At 38.5% G+C, this 27,016-nt stretch overlaps 1 protein-coding gene across 3 annotated transcripts in view; it reads right to left on the minus strand.

Annotated features, from left to right (window-relative positions):
• Positions 1-569: 569 nt before the first annotated feature.
• LOC124796389 (protein GDAP2 homolog) overlaps positions 570-27,016 on the minus strand; it is a 969,166-nt gene continuing 942,719 nt past the window's right edge. For all 3 annotated transcript variants that reach the window (XM_047260559.1, XM_047260558.1, XM_047260560.1), the window contains 5 exons: positions 16,078-16,231; positions 11,222-11,361; positions 6,341-6,395; positions 1,635-1,778; positions 570-1,539 (listed from right to left, as the gene is read on the minus strand). In XM_047260559.1, the coding sequence (XP_047116515.1) occupies positions 1,498-1,539; positions 1,635-1,778; positions 6,341-6,395; positions 11,222-11,361; positions 16,078-16,231 (535 nt within the window). In that variant the 3' untranslated portion in view covers positions 570-1,497. The remainder of the gene's footprint in view (positions 1,540-1,634; positions 1,779-6,340; positions 6,396-11,221; positions 11,362-16,077; positions 16,232-27,016) is intronic.

Here is a 27,016-nt window from a genome sequence, read left to right on the forward strand (position 1 = left end):
CATGAAGAGTAAATTATTAGATAAATTTCAACAAATCTGGATTAGTCTTTATTGTGAATTCTGTGATTGATAACAATCTAGATCCATTGTTATTTTTTATTGAAACTGTGGCACGGCTATTCGTATAGTACAATAAGCATTTTTGTTTTTTTTTTTAAATAATTGTCAGAATTTTCTGGTTGAAATTGATGTACAGATATCACATTTTTCCTTTATTTTGGGCTGTTATTCTCTAACTGAACATTATTAATGAAAAAGGCAATACTGACATCTGGAAATAGTGCATATCATTTCAAGATGTCAAGTGCATTTAACAAGTAAAGCATATGTAATATATACTAACAGTTTCCCTCAATTCAGCCCATAAATATTTTCTGCAAAGAGAAATACAGTCAGTCTCAGATTATTGCAATGATTATTGATTGTTTTCACCTGTAATTAGATGTTATCGGCGAATATAACAGGCACTATTTCTGAATAAAGGCAGCATATATTTTAAACGAATTCTCTAGTAAAAATTGTTGTATCTATTGTGGAACCACGTGGAAGGCCACAGGATTTTCAACATTTAACACTTTCAAAACACAATAAATCGTGCATCTGTATAAAAATACTAAACAGTATTTTTGTACCTTTTTCTAATGCACAAAATATTCAACAACAGCTGCAGTAGTGTCCTGAGAGACACTTGACAACTTTAACTTGTAAAACATAGTTCTTCACTTGTACATCATTAGTGATGCTATTTAATGGTTACAAAATTGTACAAAATATAAAATAAAAATTACCATAAAACATTCATAATGTTATTACATCTCTTAACATATCTCCTCATACAACAAGCACAGGAAAGTAAGCCACTCACTCGTCAACATCTTAATTATTCAATACTACATTTAACAATCCTCCCTGTTTAACATGAAAATAAAAATTGATACTGTGGTAAATACTGGCATCTATTTTGATTTTTATGATATTATTAAAAATATTGTTAATCCACTTTTCACTACATGTCACTAATAAATCATAAAACTTATTGCCTGAACACCAGCACTTTGTTATTAATCATAAACTTTTGTTGTATTGGCTGAACTACTTGATGGCACATTTTATGGATATCTCTAGTGAAAATTTAAGATTAACAATTTTAGTGCTCCCACTTATCAACATATGAAACATCTGTATAGAATAAGAACATACAATTCATTAAAATGGAGTTTACGCTGTCAGTCATTTAATTCTCAGTATTTAGTTTGAGAATAAATACCATTAACACGTCATGGCAGTAGAATGACACAAAAATTTAACAACTTTTATAACCACTTTCAGCCCATATACTCCTTGGAGGTTGATAACAAATCTTCACTGCTTTAAAACATTCTGGCTAAAGTTCTAAATATTATGAAGCTCATTTTATCACTACATTTTTGTTCTGCTATATGGGGCACTGCATTTTGAATTCAACAGTTCTCTTCAGCTTGTGCATTTGGCATCTATCTATGTAGGTGACTCAGGCTGAAAATATCTTAGGCCGTTAATCTGGAAAGAAAGTAATATCATTTAACATAAAATGTGTTTTGAATAAAATGAATATTAGTAAGGCATATTGTAAGAAAAAAATGAGCTCTACTGACCGACATATCATACTCTGTAATATAAGCTGGTATCTCTAATTGGTCAGGGGACATTACACTGTATAGGTATTCTACACCAGGAAGGCTGTGGACCTTCTGCTTGATGGCTGGAGCCATAAATGTTGTAAACCACCATGTCATCATCTGCAAGTAAATTATAGACAATCATAGTATATTAGAAATTTATTTTGACAAATTATAACACATTCAAAAAATAACTGAAAACTGGTAAGAATGAAGTAGCAAAGCTTTCGTATAAATAATGGAAGGGTAAGGTAACAACCCAACATATGGTTGAGCCATGAGTAAACACACAAGCATGACTGAAAATGTTGTTAAGTTGTCAGATGATGTCCTCCTCACAAATAGAATACACATATACTTGCATGACAACACGGTCCCAGCTGTCAACATTGTACCACAAGCACAGCTCACTGTATTATTATATTCCACCAATGACTTTCTGGTGTCATATTTGTAAAGCCTTCAGACATTGATTCTGAAATGTCTATTCTATGACATCTTTCTGTATGCTTTCTAAGTAATTAAGAATCGGTAACAAATGGAGTTGTAATAGGAATTGCAGCAATTTACATTTCATTTTCTTTTCAGTTTGAGAGGACAGGTATTATCTCAGTTAAGCTTCATATTTAAAAAAATAAAAAATAAAAATATGTTCTTACTAGATGTAATTGATAAACAAATTTCCATATTTGTGCCTATCCTCATTGAGTTTCAAACCCTAAGTAATACTACTTACCATGCATTATGCATTCAAGGACTCTGCAGTTGTTGGTTGAGTATAGTCTTTGTAAAGCCAAGATACCTAGTAGGGTCACAGCAAATTCTCTCTCTCTCTCTATCTCTCTCTCATTTAGTCATTTAAACCTAAAGATGACCAATTATCTGTATAAAATTAATCATTTCTGAGACAATACACTTGGTAACATAATGCACAACAGCACTATCCTCCAGACAAGTAGATCTGGAATGGACTTTAAAAACCACTATCGTACCAGATTGGCATGAACTACAACTGCCTTAAATTCAGTAATGATGAAAATTAATGTAAGGAAATGTTGACTGCTTGCATTATTAAGAAACTGTTTGACATGGCATGGTTATTCACTTCACACCATATCCATCACACTGTGATGGTGAGCAGTTCCCTACAAATGTATTCTTGTTCTTTGCGGAATGACAAACTTGGTAAACTCCCTACACAGTTTCATGTAAAATGACATCAGCCACCACTAACTGAGCATTTTTGGGAAGTTCACAAACTGGTAGTGTCCATATCATTCCATTCGTGTATTACTTCATACTAAGGTTGTGGCAAAAGTCATTGCAACTATTTTTTTTCTTGCAGATATGTCAGCAAATCGCAAACTGTTAAATGTTGTGTGAAAGCTATGCAGTAATAGTGTGTATTCACAATGGCAGATGGCTCAGAGATTCCTGGTAGTAGCACAGTGCGTACTCCGAAATCAGTTGTGCAGTGAGCATCTTGCAAGATGGAAGTAACCAATGTTGAGCAGCATGCTTACATCAAAATAGCCTTTCTCTAACAGAGAAATGCGATAGAATGTCCCAATGAATCAGTGGAAGCCTGTGGGAATAACGCCCTCTCATACTGTAAAGTAGCAGAAGGAAGGAGGTGGGGTGGGGGGAATGGGAGGAGGAAAGTTTTAGCAACAACATGAGGCAACTGCTGCTCTGGATGACCTGTCAGTCAAATAGCTCCTGGAGGAAGACAGATGATGGATACTACTGGAGTTAGAAAGGACAAGTGGCACCAAGTAATGCACCATTCACTCAGGGTGACAATTATTGAACTATAGGAAATAAAATCGTCATAACTTCTGAAGGGTTTTCATTAGGATATTCAGACTGCATGGTTGGCTGCGGGGCATGATAGGAATTGTATGGTTTGTTTCAGTGTTGAAGCCCACTTTTATTCGGATGGGTTTGTCAATAAGCAAAATTGGCACATTTGAAGGACTAAGAATCTGCATTTCATGATCGAGAAGTCTCTTTGCCATTAATGGGTGACTGTGCGGTGTGCAATGTCCAGTTACAGAATAATAGGTGTGATATTCCTTGATGGCACGGTGACTACCGAAAGGAACACGAAAGTTTTGGAAGATGATTTCACCCCCATTATCCAAAGTGACCCTGATTTCAACAAGATGTGGTTCATGCAAGATGGAGTATGATCCCCATCAAAGCAGGAGAGTGTTTGATGTCCTGGAGGAGCACTTTGGGGGCTGGATTCTGGCTCTCTGGTACCCAGAGGCCACTTTCACAGGTCTTGATTGGCTGCCATATTCTCCGGATCAGAACATATGTGACTCCTTTTTGTGGGGCTATATTAAAGAGAAGGTGTACAACAATAACCCCAAAACCATTTCTAAGCTGAAAACAGCCATTGAGAGGTAACTGATAGCATCAATGCCCCAATGCTTCAGCTGGTCATGCAGAATTTTGCTATTTGTCTGTGCCACATTATCACCAATGATGGCAGGCATATCAAACATGTCATAACCTTAATCCGAATATCTGTAGTGATGTTTACATGTTGAATAAAGTGTGTGCATGCCATAGTTTGTAACTAATTTATGTTGTTTTTTTCATATAATTCAATTTTTGTCACACTGTAGGATACTGTAGACAGAGCTGCAACTGTGTAAAATCGCATTGCTGTGGGTATCACATGAATTGACTGTGATGCAGCAACCACCATAGTCTCCTGACCTTTTGCTCTGTGGCTTTGATCTCATACGAAAGGTAAATGAACAACTATGTGGTAGGTGGTTTGCAATATGAGAGGACATTGCCAATGCTGTTTGGCAACAAATGACGTGATTCAGACAAGGTGCGGCCAATTGGCAAATGGTGGCACAGATTCTATTCAGCAAGTCCTATATAGTTAGCAGTACGTAGTGAATGCTGTAAGCGACTACTCTGAGGGACTTTAGATCCAGTTTTGTCATTTCAACTGTGTGTGTGCAGTGCTGTAATCATTTTGACTCAAAACTAGTATTATCCTATACTCTACTGTAATAAATAAGTGAGGCACAATGTTTGTGTTTGTTCAGTGTTTACACATGTAGTTCCCATCTATAATTGCAATGACTTTTCTCCCAATGCCTGTACACAACATTTTCTGGTGGAGTGCAAGAATATATCTGTAGTAAATTGTTCACTCACTGCCACTGAGCTGTATGATTTTCATGAAACATACCATATCAAAACAGTCAAATCATAATATGCCTTAAACAATTTCCTTAGTAATGCAAACATTCTTCTTTATTTATGCTACGTACAATATGTGCACTTGTGAACATGTGCAAAATGAAAGTAAGGTTTTTCTCCAACCATTACTCAGAGGACAAAAACAAAATTTCTCACCACCTGCATCTTCATCCACCTTTCTTTTCAAACTTGAAACCAAATAGAAACAGAAGATTGGCATTTGAGTTGTATGATTCATCACTGATGTGTTTAATCTGTGTGGGAGCTGAGCAGAACTGACCAACAATTTTTGATAGGATATAATGTAAAATTCTAAAACGTACCTACTGAGAATATTTTGGACACAAAATAATTACCTGTGGGAGATTCCTTTACATCTGCATTTCTTAGAAGGTGGATCATACCCATATCATTTCTCTCATGTCTTTTCCATTTTCATGGGAAGAAATATAATGTCCTGGATTGGCTCACGTGTGTGTGATTTTCCCACTATGGTCATTTTGCAACAGGTACACAGGATGAAGTAATATGTTGCTTGACTCTTATTGGAAAGCATGGTCTCAGAATTTTAACAGTCAACCTTTCTGTGGTGCACTATGCCTCTCTTATAGTGCCTACTGCTGCAGTTTGATGATAACCTCTATGATGTTCTTGCATAAACAAGCCTGTTACAAAGTACACCATTCTTCTTTGGGTCTTCTTTATCTTCTTCACTAATCACATCTGATAAAGGCTCCAGACTACTGAGAAATACTCAACAATTAGTGTAGCATTGTGTAGGCCCACTGTTTTGCTGGTGAATTGCATTTCTTTAAGATTTTTCTGATGAATCTTAAGGTCTTCTTGCATTTCACCACAATTTTCTGGCATTATGACTTTCTTATATAAAACAGTAACATCTGTGAACAGCCTCACAGAACTTCTGAAATTTTATACTAGATCATATGCTGTCTGCTTCAAACAGGCAAAGAGGCTCCCTAAATTTTCCCCACCCTCTGTTGATTCTCCCCCCCCCCCCCCCCCCCCCGAAAAAGGAAAAAACAAAGGCCATACCAGTGTTATAAAATTTAGTGGAACTTAAGTAAGTTCAGAGTTTCAGTCTGTTTATCTACCAAGGAATGTAAACTCCTAGCAAGCATATGAATCCTGTTTAGAACTATCTGGCATATCAGCACTAATAAGCTACAGTCTCTGCAGATTATCTTGGGATAGCACTATAGGTGAAATGAAGTTCATCAGCAGTATACATTACCCTTCATCTGTTTATTTAGTCACTTTTGTGTATGTGTTTTCTCATACATTACATTCATAAAGTTTTAGGGTTCCCAGGCTGTTTGTTACCAGTTGGTCACCTTACTAATTCACTAACGTATAAGCCTAATTAATTATGGTTACTTATTAACAATAGGTAAATGATAGAGATGGGCACACTTTATCACTCAAGAACATACCTTTGTCCAAATTGTGGGATGAACGATGTAAAATGATTTCAAATTTTTCTTGTACCTGAAAAACAAAACATTGTAAAGCCAAATGCAGACATATTGTACACCTGATAAATGTTAACATCTGTTGTACAAAATCTGTTTCTAAGAGTTGAACAGCATATAGCAATTGTTTAAAGTGAGTATTAATTTAAAAACAAAGGGAAACACACACAAATTCTTCATTAAAGAAGATAATTAAATTTTATATATGAAGTGAGAACACAGAGAAGAGCTGACTGTGTCCTAACCTTCTGAATACATCAGTTCCTCATCTGATGATACGAAAGAAAAAAGAACTAATAGAAGTTCATTTATATTATCATTAGATAATTGATAGAGAAGTAGATATGTTATCATTAATCAGGATATCTGGTTTTAAACTACTTTTCTCCCTTGCATATCTTTTATTCTGTTAGTTTGCCTCTTTTTAATATTCTGTTTTGCTTTGTTACTGTCTTAATTATGCATCCTTGCTCCATGACATCGTGTGACAAACATATATCTGTCCCAGCAATAATTCTCAAACAATGGAAAATCCACTTAGGAATATCAACAATGTGGTAAAAGATAGATTGCTACTTACTGTAAAGAAGACACACATCAAGTTGCAGACAGGCACGATTAAAAGACACTCACATGTAGCTTTTGGCCACACCCTTCATCAGTAACACACACACACACACACACACACACACACACACACACACACACACACGACTGCTGAGATGTCCGAGAGAGATGCTGGAGCTGGTGGTTGTGTGTGCGTGAGATGTGCTTGTTTTTGTTCGTTTGTGTGTGTGTGTGTGTGTGTGTGTGTGTGTGTTTACTGATGAAGGTTGTGGCCAAAAGCTAAATGTGAGTGTCTTTTAATCGTGTCTGTCTGCAACTTGAAGTGTCTTCTTTATGGTAAGTAGCAATCTATTGTTCCCTACATTGTTGATATTCCTACCAACAACAATTCTGAGTGCTTTCCTGGCAAATCTACTCTGATGGTGGTAAAAGCATGTTATTGTTGTTGTTGTGGTGATCTTCAGTCAGAAGAGTGATTTGATGCAGCTCTTCATGCAACTCCATCCTGTGCCAGCCTCTGAATAACTGCTGCTATGCTGCTACCTACATCCATTTGAATGTGCTTACTGTATTCATCCATTGTCCCTCTCTCTCTCTCTCTCTCTCTCTCTTCAAATTTTACCCTCCACTCTTCCATCTGTTACCAAATTGATAATTCATTCATGCTTCAAGATGTGTTCTACCAACCGATCCGTTGTCTTAATCCAGTTGCGATAAAAATTTATTTTTCCCCAATTCGATTCAGCACCTCCTCATTAGTTACTCGATCTACCCATCTACTCTTCAGCAATCTTCTGTTGCACCACAATCAAAAACTACCATTACGCTATTCTTGTGTGAACTACTTATCATCCACATTTAACTTCCATAGAAGGCCTTGCTCCAGACAAATATCTTCTGAAAACGATTTCCTAACCCTTAAATTTAAATACATGTCTGCAAATTCCTCTTTTTCAAAAATTCCATCTTCATGTAGTTAAGGCTTACCGGCCAATGATCTTCAGTGTGGATGCATTCACATTGCTCAAACTCTTACGGGAATCGGTAGATTGACTGCTGCGAGGAACGAGTACAGTGGGCAGGGGCACAACAAATGTAGTCTGTGCACAGTAAGTTGGAAACATGGGTCTCACGGGGTGTGCACCAGACATAAGTATCTGCAGTCATACTATTCTCTGTGTCCTTGATAGCTCAGTCAGATAGAGTGTCTGCCATGTAAGCAGGAGATCCTGGGTTCAAGTCCTGGTCGGGGCACACATTTTCAACTGTCCCTGTTGATATTTATCAATGCCTGTAAGCAGCTAATGGTCTATATTTCATTGTAATTTCACTCTCCATTATATCCTCTCTACTTTAGCCATTGTCAATTACAACATATGCAGTATAAATGAATTCCCTTGGGATAATAATGGCTATAATTTTTCCTTGCTTTCAGCTGTTCACAAGACCAGCATACCAAGGCTGTGCTGGCTAATTTTATGAGGCTAGCTCGGTCCGTCATCCAGACTGTTGCCCCTGCAATTACTGAAGAGTCTGCTGTTTCTCTTCCGGAACTACATTTTTGTCTGGCCTCTCTACAGGTACCATTCCACTGTTACCACATCTACAGTGAAGTTATGTGTATCACTGAGGCATGCAAGCCACCCCACACATCGGCAATGTCTCTGGTTCATACCAGTGAAATTACTTGAATTTATTGTCTGGGTATTATTGATAGCAGAAAAAATGGAGAACAGAAGGTAACAAGAATCATATTCTTTCATTTTATTATTCACATTTTGCTCTCTGTAGCTCCCATGTCACATGAGCATCCCGAGGAAATGAGAGGAGTCAAAATGCGTTACAACAGAGATTAAGCTATGATGAATTTACTGCAATTATCAACATTAATAACTGTAATTAAAATAGGTAGTTTATGTGACAGTTTAAAAGATTGCAAAGTAGTGTCTCATGTAATTAGCTGATTACATATAACATTACAATTAACAGCCACATGAGTGTATTAATTACCATTCAATAACAATTGATTGTTTGTGAAATGAATGTGGGCTTTTTTACAAGGAACATTGCACCTCAAATGGTAATATAAGGATCTGCAAGCTCAGTTATCCCAATGTTGACTACATAGAGTGCTAACATACTTTGTTTATCTTAGTTCTGAATTTTTAGAGATTCCTAACTTCCTGCTCATAAGCAGCTTGTTACAATTTTTTGAATGACAAGAAATAAAACCTTGTACCCTAGTTAAGAATACAAAGTCCTTACACAAGCATATCAGGAATACTGTTAATCGTGTCAACAGTGCCCATGCTGGTGCCACAAACCTCAAGTTACTACAATATTTTCCTCCATCACGCATAGAACCTCCAGCCTCAGGATACACACTTTTAGATGAATTTACTCTTTATTAGGAGGTAAGAGGAACTGTAATGAAATGAAGAGTTTGATACTGAATTTTCCCTGCGGAAATATTATCTTGGCTGATGTGATCCAATTGTGGCTCAAGAGGTAAAAGATAGGATGAAAGATGTGTGTGCCAGTAAATTGTGTGTATTGAGTAATATTTTAGAACATGTCTTCTGGAGAATGGCGTTTCTTGTTTTTTACTTAAGAATGAACACGAACAGTTACAACCATAAGGAACATTTTTTAAATTTTTTTAGAAGGTAAAAAAGTAGTTTTTGCAGTTGTGACTGCTCATATTTGTTCCTATATGTGTTGAAAAAATAAAAATAAAAAAAGAAGTTTCTTGCAGTTGTGACTATTCATGTTCATTCGTGTGTGTTGAATTTTGCAGAGGACTTTACAATACCACAGGAAAAAAAGAATAAATCTTACTAATATTCTGCAACATATAAATTATATACTGGCAACTGATTATTTTTAAAGAAGGGGAATGGCAGTCAGCCAACTCCATGCTGGGAGCTGTAATTTGATAAATTTTAAGCATTTGCAAAAATGAACTTACAAAAATTACACTAGTCAGGAGTGAAAAAAGAGCAAAATTGTGAAAAATAATACCAATCAACAATGAAATGATCAAAATCCAATAGAGTAACAAGAATCATTAGAAAAGACGTAGTCAGCACTTGGATTACACTGCTATATTTGACAGAGGCCTCAAAATTAAGATAAAAATATTTAGAGTATGTTGTTATACAAAGATCAATATTAATGAGTAGGTAGAAAGTGGAGTTATTAACAGAGAGAATCTATGCCTTTGGACTACATTATGGAAAATCTAAAGTAGTATGTACTGAGGCTTGAGGAATAATTCATCATGTGCCACAAGAGACGTGAACAAAACAATAAAAACTTTGTGCATTCTGACATATGAGCCATCTAATAGATACTGCACCGACAACTGAAACCAGAAGAACAGTTGCACAAACTGAAAGCAAACTTAATGGAAGCAACAATCATCAGCATCAGTTCCATAACTTGTAATAACACACATGGCCCATTCCATGGCTTTTCACCCTCATTGTCTGGTGGATATACTGAGTTTCTACATGACTGGTTATGTGTACACTGTGCATTTACAAGGATGCAATAGGTCACTTTCTATAAATTATTTCAGTTTCTTGTGAAATAGTTAAATTGTGTCACATTTTTCTAAAAAAATAAGCAGCTGAGTTAATTTGTGACATATATCAAACATTTTATGTTAATAAAATGAAATGTAACATATAGATTGCTGGTTGTTTCCAATGAAAATACACATGTACTCATCAAAAATCATGTTGGAACCCATTATATCTCCCTACAGATTAGGGTGAAAGCTTTCAAATCATGCTATGGATTACAATAAAAAATATTTAACTGACAAACTTTTATTTTGGTTATGGTTTTAACCTATCCTAAGTGAACATGATCAGAGATTTTAAAAAACGCAGCAGAAAAGTAATGTACATCTGGAGCTATCTGGAGCTATCAGTAATTTTAGAACTGAATGATTTGTCATATGGCTCATCGCATATTTCTCTTTACATCCCAATTGGAGTTTATTGACTGCTTCTTGCTCACACTACTCACTGATTGGTACTTGACATCATTTCAGCTGTTTGCAAGGAATGGCCGTTTATTTTTCTCAATAACTACCACAAAATATAACCCTCTTTTTTCTAATGCAGCTTTTGAAAATAAAAACTAAATGTATTGTTTTTGTTCAATCTTTCTTTCAGCCAATGAAAGATAAGTCTTTTAAAAAGTTAATTATAGATCAAATCAAATGAAAAAAACAGATAGAAACCCAAAAACATCATTTTTACTTACTTGTAAGGCAGCACATTGTATACTTCTCGAAGCCATGTCAAAGAAGGATGATTAGCAGTTGATGTTAAAGTATGGAAGTACACTATTATGTAATCTCCCTTCACTAATGGATCCAGCAGGTAGATGAGATATAGCAGTGCCTTAAACAAATTCGAAAGCAATGCATTACATGGCTGAAATCTCAAAAATGCTTTTTGTAATAAATAGATTGTGTGATAGACATAACTACCATAATTTGTGAGATCACATGTTAGTTTGTGAAAACAGTGGGAAGAGGTATGAAGATTGGAGATGTCTTGTTTATTACATGTTTCCATTTTCAGTCACTGCCATGAGCTGGTTGTAAGAGCACTACAAGCCACTTTTTAAAAAAATTCAAGACTAAAAAAATTTTTTTCACTGGGGACAAAAGGCATTATGTAAGAATATCCTTCTTGGCCAAGATGTTTCTATTACTTATTGAAAACTGATGCTGACCTACTGTTTCATACAAGAGGCCTCCTGAGTCAACATCAAAATTAAAACTACCTAGCTTGCATCTAGCTCTTACAGTATCTTAAACAATAAAAAATCCAGGATGGAATGTAACAATATTATGAAAAGGGTAGTTGTTACTCACCATATAGTGCAGATGCTGAGTCACAGGTAAGCACAATCAAAAGACTGTTGGAAAGTGAGCTTTCGACCAAAAAGGCCATTGTCAAAAATAGACAAAATATATATATATATATATATATATATATATATACACACACACACACACACACACACACACACACACACACACAGAAACACAACTCTCTCTCTCTCTCTCTCTCTCTCTCTCTCTCTCTCTCTCTCACACACACACACACATGACCACAGTCTCTGACAGCTGAAGCCAGTCTTTATTGGTATAGTTTACATCTATCTTCAAGAGTCTTCCAGTTCAGTTCCTTCAGTATCTCTGTGACACTCTTCCACAGATTGAACAAACCTGTGACCATTTGTGCTGCCCTTCTCTGCATATGTTCAATATCCCCTGTTAGTCCTATTTGGTACAGGTCCCATACACGTAAGCAATAGTCTAGGATGGATTGCATGAGTGATTTGTTAGCAATCTCCTTTGCAGACTGATTGCATTTTCCCAGTATTCTATTAATAAACCAAAGTCTACCACCTGGTTTACTCACAACTGAACCTATGTTATCATTCCATTTCATATTCCTACAAAGTGTTGCACCCAGGTACTAGTATTAGTTAGCCCATTCCAACAATGACACAATGACAGTAGAGACACAGGATACTGTGTGTTTTTGTTATGTGAAGTACACAATTTTACATGTCTAAACATTTAAAGCAAGTTGCCAATCTTTGCACCACTTTGAAATTTTATCATGGTCTGTCTGAATATTTAGGCAGTTTCTTTCAGATAGTACTTCATTATAGATAACTGCATCATCTGCAAAAAGCCCGTTGGGATACACCAAACTTCGTATAAAATGTGGTGGACATAGTTTATTAAGATTCTTGCAATGCCAGTAGGCTCATGTTTATGCACTCATTGATATTTGAATATGGAGGTGTGAATACCTGGCAAAATGTAATCAGTTGTACAGGGTTTGGACACACTGAATGTTAACAATATCAATGGCTCTACCTCAGTTCAGCATCCTTCTTCTTGTCAAAAAAGTATGGAGAAGAATTCTTTAATGATAAAATAATCCCTCTTCCAAATAAATTTATAAATTTTTCACAAAATATTCACACACACACACACACACACACACACAAAATAATAGAAAAGCATATGTCTCTGAAATTAGATGGTGTTCCTTCGTTTAATCTATATAGTGGTGTACTTTCCAAATCTTGGTATTTAGTGATGTAATAGTGGCTAAAGAAGAAATACACAGCAGGAGGAACACACATGATAATGTAACACAAAGGAAAATTAAAGAAATCTATGGAGGAAAGAGAAGCAACTGTATGGACACCAAAAACTGAGATGGAAAGTCAGTATGAAGTAAAGAAGGAATGTGAAAGACAAAAAGAACAAACAGAAGATCTATACAAAGGGAAAAAGTTTAGGACAATATTAAAGGAGGGGAAGAGGAGATGAATGACGCAAACTGTGAGAAGAATTTGACAGAGTACTGAATCAAAACAGTGTACTTGGACTGGTTTAGATGATTTTCCCTCAAAATTACAAGTATTGAGATATTTGAGGGAATTAACAATGATAAAGCTGTACTACCCTCAGACTTCAAACAGAATATAAAACCTGTATAAAAAAAAGCAGAAACTGACAGCTATTGAGGCCATCAATTTAACAAGTCATGGTCACAAAACACTAACATGAATTATCTGCAGAAGAATGGAACATCTGGTAGAAACTAGTCTAAGGGAAGATCAGTTTTGGTTCCAAAGAAATATAGGGACATAAGAGGCAATACTGTCCCTAACAGCTTATCTTAAAAAATAGACTGAAGAAAGACAAACCTACACTCTTACTTATGGCATTATATATATAGAACAAGCTTTTATGATGTAGACTGGAACACACTGTTTGAAGTTATCAGGGATGAAATACAGGGAGCAAAACATCAACTATAGACTGTCAAGAAACCAAATTGCAGTTATTAGAGCCAAAGGACATGAAAAGGATGTAGATGATGAGAAGGGTGTGACACAAGGCATAAATTATGAACTAGGTAAAAATTTTGAGAATGGATTAAAATTCTGAAAGAAAACACAAAAAAAAAAAATTAAAAGAAATTGAATTCATTGAGAGACAACGAGTAAATAAAGGAGATGAAATTACAAATTATTTAGGAATAAAGGAGGTGACTAATTATATAGACGCAATAGTGTACAATTACATCATTCATGTAAAACTGAGAAATGCTACCTCTAATTTCATGAAGATGTTATAGCTACAGAAAGAAGGATATAAAATGTGGACTGGCAATAAAAAGATAAGCTTTCTTGAAAAATATTTTGAGTTGGACAGTGGTTTCTGACAGTATCTCTCTTCAAATGGCCTTATATGGAGGCCAAACATGGATGACAGATAGTACATGTTGAGTCAAAAAGAACGTAACAGTCTGGAATGATACAGAAATTTATTGAGATATCTCACATAATCAGTAAATATGTCATTTTGTACTAAACAACCTCAAATCTCACATAAAAGTATCACGTGTCATTTTAGTTCAATGTGACTATCATTTGTGCTTCAACAAAAATCCCACTGGTAATCAATTTTTCCTACACTCGTTGCAGCAAATCAGGTGTAACTTATGCAACAGTAGTGTAGATTCAGTTTATCATGTTGGCTAAACTGTGTAGTAGGGGTGGAAGATGCACATGGTCTTTAATGAAACCCCAGAGAAAGAAATCTAGTGTTGTGAAGCCTGGGGAACTAGGGGGCCATACAATTGGCCCTTCACAGCCAGTCTACCAACTTGGGAAGTGATTATTGAGGAAACCTTGCACTTCCTTGATGAAATGAGATAGCGCACTGTCTTTCTGGTAGTAAACCATCCCATCTCAGTCATCTTCATCGATCTGTGAAATTAAAAAGTTTTGAAGCATATCCAGATACAAAATATCAGTGACAGTTTTCTCCATGAAGAAAAAAGGACTGTACACTTTCAGTTTGCTGAGGGCTCAAAACACATTAACTTTGGGGTTGTCAAACTTGTTCCAGGATTTCATGTGTATTTTTGTTGTCCCATATTCTGCAGTTGCAGGTGTTGCCATAACACTGATATGAAATGTTGTCTAATCGCTGAAGATTATTGTATTCAGGAATGTCTCATCATCCTCTATAAGATGCAACATTTCTGCAAAGAATTCCAATTAGCAACTTTATCTGCATCACCAATGTGCTGTGCCATTGTGAATCTGTATGTTTTCAAGTATAAACATCTATATGCAGTACTCGGCAAACAGTCTTTTGTGGAATGCCAGAGTCGCGAGACCCATGTCATGTTGATTTTTGTGGACTCTGGACAAAGCACTCCCTAACCTGTTCGACATTATTATCAACGCGTGGTCATCCTGGTGATTTATTGTGTAACAGTGAACAACCCGTCTCAACAAAGTTCTTGTGCCAAGAGTAAATTATAGCCATACCTGGAGGTTCTTTAGCATATTCAATGTGAAATTTATGCCGAACACTTGTTGTAGAGTTCATGAAATCAAAACATACAGTGAGCATGCTCCGCACCAGTGAAAGTAGCCATTTTAATTGTACACTACATTGGTGCTCCTAGAGGCAGAAGGGGGTACTTACACACTACTTGAATCAAACTTCAGGTTGTTTGCTACACAATGACTCATCTACTGATTCTGTGAGTTATCTCAATAAATTTTTATATTGCTCCAAAGTCTTAAAGTCCAATTTAACCAACCCTGCATAAACAAGAAGAAAACTGATGATTTTAAAATGTGCTGCTAGACAAAAGGTGAAGATTAAATGTGTAGATGAGATAACTAATGAAGAAGTACTGAATATCAGGATACAGGGTGGGGGGGTGGGGTGGGGGGGGGGGGTAGACAAGGAGTAATTGCAGAGTGAGTCCAGAACTTGACTGCAATAAGCAGCTCCACATGGATAGAGGCTGCAGCAGTTACACAGAAATGAAAAGATTTGCATTCGATAGTCTAGTGTGGAGAGATGCAGCAAATCAGGTTATTGAAAAGCAAGGCCATTATCATCTTCTAGAAACCTATGATTTGAATACCACTGTCATTTGAATGTAATTTCCACTTAACATTTTTTCCATATGGTGATATGCACAGATATAGGCCACATGTAGTATAACAGATAGAAGACAATATTACTATGATACCAATTTCAGATCTCCTACCTTGTCAAGGTTAATTTCCTTAAAGCGAAACCATTTGCCAACAAATACTATAACAGGTCTACCAAAGCGGTCAACGCCACTCTGGTAGAGGCATCCAATGCCTGATACTTCAGACAGGTCCTCTGTTTTGGCCCGTCGGAGCAGTCGCTCGTACCTGAAAGAAAATTACAGCATTTCAGTTCTCTTTCTTTCATACAAAATGCTTATTAAACAAATTTTCAAATCTCTGTAAGCATTTCTAAAAGCTAACATTTGCAGGAAATTGGTTATGTATGCAGTCTGTGCTGAATTAACACAACAGCTGCAATTCACCAGGAGGAGGAAGAAGTATAAGAATTTAAAAGGCACTGCAAAGATGAGGCATTGTTGATAGACAGAGACGAGCAAAGGATGGAGAAAGATCTTGGCCACAAGAATATTTTTTTTTTTGGGGGGGGGGGGGAGGAGGGGCATAAAGAGAGATAGAGAGGAGGCGGGAGGGGGGGGGGGGGGAGTGTGTTTGTAGTTGGACTTGAAGAAAATCTGCAGTGACATATTTGAAGGAACCTTCTTCCTAACACAGTTGTTCAAGGAAAGTGTGGAAAATTGAAGTCAGGACGAGCAGACAATGACTTGAACCCTATTGTTCCATCTCTCGGTGATCTAAAAGAGAATGAGCAGTAGTTGTACTGGAACAGAATGGTAGTAATTGCCCAGCTAAATCAGCTGATTTGGTACCTACTAATGAAGATAATTTAATTGAAACATCTTAATGTCAGTGCCATAATTCATAACTCAACTTTTAAACATTGTCATCTGTTATTGTGTTTGACAGCTGCATGTTTAACAGTTCATTTCTTTGTTTAGTGTGTTGCCCTTTTCCTGCAATAATGGTTGTCTGTGAAACAGACCACAATGATTCAATAATACTGAAGAGTACTGCGTGCACTGTAATGTGATTCAAACAAAAGCTGAACAGCTGTGGTTTTATCTTTTGAGATATTGTCACATTGATATACTACAAACCTATTACAGAATAATAATTATTCCTTGGGATATATTTTATTTCACAATTAATTTACAATGTTACTGGCAGTGGGTTGTCATTTAGGAGCAATAATGGAACCAACGGAATAGCATGTTATTTCTGTCCATGCTATTAGATTTGTCAACATCTACACTGAGAAATCCAACAATCCAGAACATAAACCACCTTTGTTGCCCTAAATGGTTGCTGTAAGCATCTTACTGTGGATGGTGACTGTGCGAGTCATATGTCACACTTTTTTTTTTACAGACATGATTTCCTCTATATGTTTGTTGAAACTGGTTGAGAGACAATATGAAGTGTTAACCACCACTGCCTTGTGTTTTGATAGGCAGCCTTAGTCTAATGATTAAGAGCCAACACAGCTCAATTTCTTGATACACATTACATTCCCTTACCCACTGTGATGCAAGATTTGATGCAGCTGGTAATATTGACACTAAATGGTAACTTACCTGCCAAACATTCACTGCATTATATCAAAATGCATTTCTATATGAGTATGACCAGGTAACATGAAACTGATAATAGGACATTAAATGATACAAAAATAAGAGGTATTTGGGTTCTGCTTCTATATGACTCTTATTGCATTACATTACAGCCATGTAGTTTTTACTGTCATTTGCAATATGGGTGAAATTAAGCATTTTATTCGTTATTACTGTGGCTTTTCTGATTGCCTGCAATGATTTTCTTTTAGAAATCAGTATTTTCTTTTAGGATTTAGTTCTGATTCCTATTTCTCTGCTGAGAGAAGGGATGCAGTGGTTAAGAAATTAGATGCATTTACAGGAGAACCGAGTTTAATTTTCCACATTTTTCTGCAGTTGCCTTAATTCACATAAACATTATGCCATAATAGTTCTTCAACAAATTAAACAGTTCATTTCTTTTACTATCCTTTTCCAATCTTTCTGTCTTTTTTTTCCTGTTTCCCTGAGGAAAAAAGCATAAAAGATTTGGGTTTGACTAGATCATTAAAAGTATAGCAGAAGTCTGAACTGGGCATGGATGAGGAAAAAAATAGGCTGTGTCCCCTTTAAGGAAGCCAACCCAGTATTCATCTTAAGCAATATAGGGAGGGAATTTACGAAAAACCTTAATCTGGCTGACCACACACATATATAAACTGCTCTTCTCATGAAGGTTAGTGTGTACATCTTGCTGGTTGTCCCTTGGGTTGGCTTTCACGTGCTGATCAGTGCAAGCCGTCTTAGCCCTAGCCAAAGTTTTTGTTGTTGCACAACTATCTTTCCGCTTTCATGCATCACTAATCCTTATTCTTTGACTTGCCTTGCGTGCTGCTCCACATGAGTCTCAGAGTTACTTCAGGACGATAAGGCCTGTATTGCAATTTGGGCAAACATAGTGTCGTAAAGAAAGGGTGCTCGGAAATCTAAGTTAAAAAAAAAATGCGTGGTATTTCCCTCATTTTGTCAGTCTGCGTCGCCAAAGATTGGGAGAAAACTCGTAATAGCAGAAATAGGCTCTGAAAGCAGAAAACAGTAATAGCCTCAGCGCTGATAATCTTTAGGCAATTTTTGGGCTATAACAAGTAATATTATGATCCAGTTTTAGATAACGTTTCGCCAGCTCAGATAACGTAATGCGGTAGCTTTCGAGGCAGGTAGTAGGTGAGCCAGATCCAATCGAATTCGTGCGTTGAATTAACGACCGTTGGTCTTGTTCACTGGGAAATCTAGATGTGTTTTGAGGCGATTTTTCTCACTCATCGAAGCAAACGCCGATCTGGTTCCTCATTTACACCTCACAAACAAAAACAGTTAATACATGAATGCATACAGGACAAAGTGTACATGGGCTACAGGCAGATGATGCATATGATTGAATGATTGCCATATTCAGCATTGTAATTAAAAGGAAATAATTAGCAGATTTATAGAGGGATGATACCCTGGCAAAGGTGGGCCAAGTGCTGAAGACAAAAAAAGGAAGACGTGAATTTTAGATAACGTTCACCATCTTCTCATTGCACATGAAAGCGCTCTATAAATAAAGGAAGCCGTCACAACTGTTTACTCCTGCAGTCTGCCCCGTTAGCAGAAGGTAGTTCAAGGCTGAATTGTGATCAGCATATCCGCCGGCCTTGCCGTTACATCCAGACGTCGTGAACAGGCGCAGAGCAATTCCTCGGCCTCTCACATCGCTCCCCAAACACACATTACTTAACTAAGAATGATAATATTACTGTCTACTATACTGAGGGGAAAAAAGAGGGCAAATTCTCTTTCGTTTCTCGTAAACTGTAAATGATTTCGACAAGCAAATACTAAAACACAGCCTAGATGTAGATTTCCCGAAACGTAGGACTTTCCTACTGGTACTCGCCAAACCAGAAAATACATTGCTGGAAAGATTTCAGCGGAATAGAACCGAAAGTGATGCACGTTGGGTTTGAACGAAACTGAAATTACATTACTTGCTAAATGCTCTCTTCTACCTTATCTGTGCTCAGTTTACACTGATTGACAGAAAATTATGACCGCCCACCAAGTATGTTGGTACGTCTTTTGGCATGAAAAAGTCTGCAGTTCGTCACGTCGTAGATATAGACAGCTGCTTGATCCTACAGGCCAAGCAACTCCTGTAGACAATACCACAGATCGGCATTTATTATACCTTAATCACGTGTTACATATCTAACAAACAATCAGGTATATACAGAACGGTCAGAAACAGTCTCAAAAGCTTGTTTGGGCGTTGCAGAGTAGCTTGTGCTGAGAAATAATTACAAAAAGAAAACAAAATCAATGCGCTGCGCTATTTACGAGACGATTAGCACTGAAGTTAACCAATCAGGCCATTGCTCGCGCAAATACAAGCGGCCCGCTAGATACTATTAGTACCAGTTTTCATTTCGTAGATGATAATGCAGGAGACTACTCGGCCTTTGGCTCGGATCCGATCCTTAGCACCGTTCCATATCCAACTTTTGTATCTCTCTTGTTCCGTTTCAGGAAACCAAACGAAGTACATGTTTGGCGACACCGTCTCTGGCTGATCGCCTGAATCTGCGCGCGCAACGGCCAGCTGGCTAACTTCAGTGCTAATTAACTCGGAAACGGTGCAATGTATTGAAGTTTTTTCTTAGTAGTTATTTCTCAGCACAACTTACCCTGCAACATCCTTGCAAGCTTTCTGGCCGCCCTGTACTCTACCATGCACACAATAATATTGTACGTCAATTTAGCTTCTTTGCCTAACAAATTTAACTGTAGGTCTGCGACTTCTTGTGCAACGCTGCTTGTCAATTCACCAGTTTTCACGCCAGAAATAGGACTCTGGTGCTATTAATACTATCGTTCGGTTATTCGTTCGTTGTATGGTCCAGAGCAGGTAAGTGAGTTTCCACACTCTTGAATATGGCGTCCTGGCATCCAGCATTTTGTTTTCTACTGGTGGTTGTGATTGTCACTGTTATACTCTCAACACCACCCAAACATCCCATTAAATCTCACTGGTTCCACAGCAGTCGTTCCCAGCCACTGAGGCTCCTATTCGATAGAGATGTGTTCATTTTTATGACCATGGTGTTCTAGCTCATCATCGAATCTCTTGGCAGCTGCACTTTATTTCGTTAAATACAATGACATAATTTTAGCGCAGTAAGTTCGACAGTAAAGCGGCTATATGAGACACAGAGAAATTGCTCAAATGTGGTATTTCACTGCAAGAACTGTTACTTGGATTTATAAAAGTTCTATTTAATCATGTCACATTTCAGAACGGACAGGCAGTTTCGTGTGCAACAATGTGACGCATTGACGATAAACAAGTGGCATAACATCCAGAAAAAAGTGAAACGCCATTCTGATAAAAAGGTTTCAGAGAAGAAAGTAAGCATAGAAAGCACTGTTGCAACTAACTCTAATCCGCTCTAGCATATTTTTCTCTGTTATCAAGTAACAACAAACATGAGGTAAACTTTATGTTGCGTTTATTTGCTTTTAGCATACTAGATACATCAACAGAAAAGATGTTTTAATTTTTTACGAGATCAAAACCAAATGTGGCATGTGCAAAACGGAAATTATCGATGGGATTTGAGAGATGCACACCAAATAAATTGTTAAGAGATTGTACTTATCCGACACGGTGCACAAAACAGGTCAGAACACTGTTGCGGAAGCAACGGAAAATGCATGCCAAATTTAAAAGAATGTGAAATATCCAGGATTGGCATAGTGTTACTGAACCTCGAAATTTGGTGAGGACGTCAATGAGAGATGCTTTTAATCGTTTCCACAGTGAAACTCTGTCTCGAAATCTGGCATAAAATCCACAGAGCTTTTGGTCGTGTGTAAAGTACGCCAGTGGCAAGGCACAATCAATACCTTCACTGCACGATAGCAGTGGAGATGTTACCGCTGACAGTGCCATTAAAACGGAGTCACTGAACACGGTTTTCCAAAATTCTTTCACCCTTAAGGCAAAGCAAATGTTCGAGAATTCGATTCAAGAACAGCTGCCAACATGAGTAACAGAAGTAGATATCCTCGGTACAACGACGCACCTTAAATCATGTAATAAAGGCAAGTCCTCCGGTCAAGATGTATCGAGTTACTTTCTTTCTGTGTCTGCTGATACAATAGTCCCATACTTATAATCATATACAACCGCCCGCATGTCAAAAAATACTTACTTACTTATAATCAATACAACAGCCCGCTTAACAAAAAATACTTACCTAGCGACGGGAAAGTTGCACAGTCACACCAATACTCAACAAAGGGAATAGGGGTAGTACGATGAATTACAGACCCATATTACTAACGTCGATTTTTTAGCAGGATTTTAGAACATATACTGCATTATACAGGGTGTTTCAAAAATGACCGGTATATTTGAAACGGCAATAAAAACTAAACGACCAGCGATAGAAATACACCGTTTGTTGCAATATGCTTGGGACAACAGTACATTTTCAGGCAGACAAACTTTCGAAATTACAGTAGTTACAATTTTCAACAACAGATGGCGCTGCAAGTGATGTGAAAGATATAGAAGACAACGCAGTCTGTGGGTGCGCCATTCTGTACGTCGTCTTTCTGGTGTAAGCGTGTGCTGTTCACAACGTGCAAATGTGCTGTAGACAACATGGTTTATTCCTTAGAACAGAGGATTTTTCTGGTGTTGGAATTTCACCGCCTAGAACACAGTATTGTTGCAACAAGACGAAGTTTTCAACGGAGGTTTAATGTAACCAAAGGACCGAAAAGCGATACAATAAAGGATCTGTTTGAAAAATTTCAATGGACTGGGAACGTGACGGATGAACGTGCTGGAAAGGTAGGGCAACCGCGTACGGCAACCACAGGGCAACGCGCAGCTAGTGCAGCAGGTGATCCAACAGCGGCCTTGGGTTTCCGTTCGCCGTGTTGCAGCTGTGGTCCAAATGACGCCAACGTCCACGTATCGTCTCATGCGCCAGAGTTTACACCTCTATCCATACAAAATTCAAACGCGGCAACCCCTCAGTGCCGCTACCATTGCTGCACGAGAGACATTCGCTAACGATATAGTGCACAGGATTGATGACGGCGATATGCATGTGGGCAGCATTTGGTTTACTGACGAAGCTTATTTTTACCTGGATGGCTTCGTCAATAAACAGAACTGGCGCATATGGGGAACCGAAAAGCCCCATGTTGCAGTCCCATCGTCCCTGCATCCTCAAAAAGTACTGGTCTGGGCCGCCATTTCTTCCAACGGAATCATTGGCCCATTTTTCAGATCCGAAACGATTACTGCATCACGCTATAACACCTCGTGGTTTATGCAAGATGGTGCCCGGCCACATCGCACGGCCGACGTCTTTAATTTCCTGAATGAATATTTCGATGATCGTGTGATTGCTTTGGGCTATCCGAAACATACAGGAGGCGGCGTGGATTGGCCTCCCTATTCGCCAGACATGAACCCCTGTGACTTCTTTCTGTGGGGACACTTGAAAGACCAGGTGTACCGCCAGAATCCAGAAACAATTGAACAGCTGAAGCAGTACATCTCATCTGCATGTGAAGCCATTCCGCCAGACACGTTGTCAAAGGTTTCGGGTAATTTCATTCAGAGACTACGCTATATTATTGCTACGCATGGTGGATATGTGGAAAATATCGTACTATAGAGTTTCCCCGACCGCAGCGCCATCTGTTGTTGAAAATTGTAACTACTGTAATTTCGAAAGTTTGTCTGCCTGAAAATGTACTGTTGTCCCAAGCATATTGCAACAAACGGTGTATTTCTATCGCTGCTCGTTTAGTTTTTATTGCCGTTTCAAATATACCGGTTATTTTTGAAACACCCTGTACTTTCAAAACCACCAAAATATCCCAATAAACCTCACTGGTTCCACAGCGGTCGTTTCCAGCCACTGAGGCTCCTATATAATAAAGGTGTGTTCATTTTTTCGACTATGGTGTTCTAGCTCATCATCGAAGCTCTTGGCAGCTGCACCTCGAAGAAAACGATTCATTGCCAAACAGTCAACACGTATTCAGAAAATATCAGTATTGCGAAAAACAGCTAGGTCTTTATTCACACGAACTAGTGAGTACTATCTACGGGGAATCACACTGATTCTATTTCTATGTTCCCAGAAAGCTTTCACCGAGGGAGGTGGCGCAGTGGTTAGCACGCTGGACTCGCATTCAGGACGATGACAGTTCAAACTCGCGTCCGGCCGTCCTGATTTAGGTTTTCCGTGATTTCCTTAAATCGCTTCGGGCATACGTCGGGGGGATGGTTCCTTTGAAAGGGCACGGCCGATTTCCTTCCCCATCCTTCCCTAATCCGATGGGACCGATGACCTCGCTGTTTGGTTCAAATGGCTCTGAGCACTATGGGACTTACCAGCTGAGGTCATCAGTCCTCCAGAACTTAGAACTACTTAAACCTAACTAACCTAAGGACATCACACACATCCATGCCCGAGGCAGGATTCGAACCTGCGACCGTAGCGGTGGCGCGGTTCCAGACTGAAGCGCCTAGAACCGCTCGGCCATTCCGGCCAGCCGCTGTTTGGTCCACTCCCCCAAATCAGCCAAGCAACCAGAAGCTTTTGACACTATTCCTCACTAGCTACTTCTAATCACATTGCATGCCTATGGTGCGACTGGGTTCGTGATTTCTTGTCAGGAAGGTCACAGTTCGAGTAACTGACGGGAAATCATCTAGTTAAATAGAAGTGATATACTGCGTACCCCGAAGAAGTGTTAGAGGCGCTCTGCAGGTCCTAATCTATATAAACTATTTAGGAGGTAATTTGGGCAGACCTCTTACGTTGTTTGCAGATGATGCTGTCATTTACCGTCTCGTAAAGTCATCAAATGATCAAACAAATTGCAAAATGATTTAGACAAAAAATCTATATGGTGTGAAAAGTGGCAGCTGACTCTAAATAATGACAAATGTTAAGTCATCCACATGCTTACTAAAATGAGTATGCTAAATTTCGGTTCCACGATAAGTCACAAAAATCTAAAGGCTGTGAATTCAACGAATTACTGAGGAACTGCAATTGCGAATAACTTAAACAGAATGTTGTGGAGAAAGCAAATCAAAAACTGCGATTTATTGACAGAACACTTAGAAGATGCAACAAGTCAACTGAAGAGACCGCCTACACTACGCCTGTATATTGAAGCGCCAATGTGTATAGGCATGCGAATTCAAATACAGAGATATGTAAACGGGTCGGCAACCCCTATACAAGGCAACAAGTGTCTGGCGCAGTTGTTTGATCGGTTACTGCTTCTACAATGGCAGGTTATCAAGATTTAAGTGAGGTTGAACGTGGTGTTCCGCACAAGCGATTGGACACAGCATCTCCGAGGTAGCGATCAAACGGGGATTTTCCCGTACGACCATTTCACGAATGTACCGTGAATATCAGGAATCCGGTAAAACAACAACACCCCGACATCGCTCGGCTGGAAAAAGATCCTGTAAGAACGGGACCAACGACAACCGAAGAGAATCGTTCAATGTGACAAAAGTAACCCTTCCGCACATTGTTGCCGGTTTCAGTGCTGGGCCATCAAGTGTCAGCGTGCGAACCATTCAACGAAAAATCATCGATATGGGCTTTCGGAGCCGAAGGTCCACTCGTGTACCCTTAATGACTGCGCGACACAAAGCTTTACGCCTCGACTGGACCCGTCAACACCGACATTGGAATGTTGATGACTTGAAACATGTTGCCTGGTCGGACGAGCCTCGTTTCAAATCATACCGAGCAAATGGACTTGTAGAGGTATGGAGACAACCTCATGAATCCATGGACCCTGCATGTGAGCAGGGGACTGTTCAGGCTGGTGGGCGCTCTGTAATGGTGTGGGGCGTGTGCAGTTGGAGTGATATGGGACCCCTGATACGATACGACTCTGACTGGTGACACGTACGTAAGCATCCTGTTCAAGTCCATTGTGCATTCTGACGGAGTTCGGCAATTCCAGCAGGACAATGCGACACCCCACACGTCCAGAATTGCTACAGAGTGGCTCCAGGAACACTTTTCTGAGTTTAAACACTTGCGATGGCCACCAAACTCCCCAGACCCGAACATTATTGAGCACATCTGGGATGCCTTGCAACGTGCTGTTCAAAACAGATCCCCCCCCCCCCCCCCTCGTACTTTTATGGATTTATGGACACCTCTGCAGCATTCAGGGCGCCAATTGCGGCGAAATTTCAATCACGAACTTTCTCCTTCTAATGCGAAATATTTTGTTAGCGCGCACATGCATAGGGAGAAATGATCATCGTAATAAAATACGAGAAACCAGCAGACCCACAGAAATATTTAAAGAGTTCGTTTTCTCCCGCGCGCTGCTCAAGAATGGAACAGTAGAGAAAGAGCTTAAAGGTTATTCGACGAACCGTCTGCCAGGCACTTAATTGTGAACTGCAAAGTAGTCACGTAGTTGTATCGCGAAGTGTTTCGAGCCGAAGCACTTTAACAGCCGACAGTAATAAAAATAAGTAATTTACTGTTTATTTATTATGAACAGTGGTTTGATATTTTTCAATTTTTTGTTTTGTTTATTTATCATGTTCTGTGGGACTATACTAGCCAAAGGTACTTCATCACGAAACGCGTCAGTACATAGTTTATAGAATGCTGTTTAGAACATTTATGAACAACACATAAACAATAAAAACAAAGAAAATACGGTATAGGTATAAATAATAACTTAGAGAGAAAAGTTCTGAACCACTGCGAGGAATTATCGTACAGAATTGTTGAGTTCCACAAGAGAATCTTTCAAATTAAAATTGAATACTAGTGATCTATCACTCTTTTTTTCCATTTCTGTTGGAAGCCTGTTGAAAATGAAACCTGCTGAATAGTGCATTGCTTGAGCAAGTATTATCGAAATGCATATCTTTTTACAGTCAGCTGTTCACTGAATGAACGTTGAAGTTTCTTCTGGATGAGTCTATAATTAATGTCAACAACGAAACTTGCAACTGGTACTAGCACAAGTGTGAATATTACTTTTCCGTGGCAGCGACATCGTATCTGATGATTAGGAGGTGGTTGTAACAGGCGTATTACGGCTGCGAACTACAACGATACCCATCTCGATTGATCGGGATTCTAATTAACAGACGTTTGCAATTACCTCATCACGTACTAAAAACAGAGAACAGTTATGTTTTGCTACACAGCGGTGTTCCAGGCTGCCGACGTGGTGAAAGTCGGTCGTTGCAAAGCAGGGCGTTACCCAATACATCTGATTCATATTCAGCCATCTGACGGCGCTGGCGGTACAATAGGAACCTGATTCGAAAAAAACCGTTCGTGACAGAGCGAATGCACCCAGCACAACAGGGAACCAGTACCTCTTGTGTTCCTCAAGACGACTGTGTCCTGCCATCGGTTTG

The sequence above is a fragment of the Schistocerca piceifrons genome, chromosome 4 (genome assembly GCF_021461385.2).
Source record: "Schistocerca piceifrons isolate TAMUIC-IGC-003096 chromosome 4, iqSchPice1.1, whole genome shotgun sequence".
Classification (NCBI taxonomy): domain Eukaryota; kingdom Metazoa; phylum Arthropoda; class Insecta; order Orthoptera; family Acrididae; genus Schistocerca; species Schistocerca piceifrons.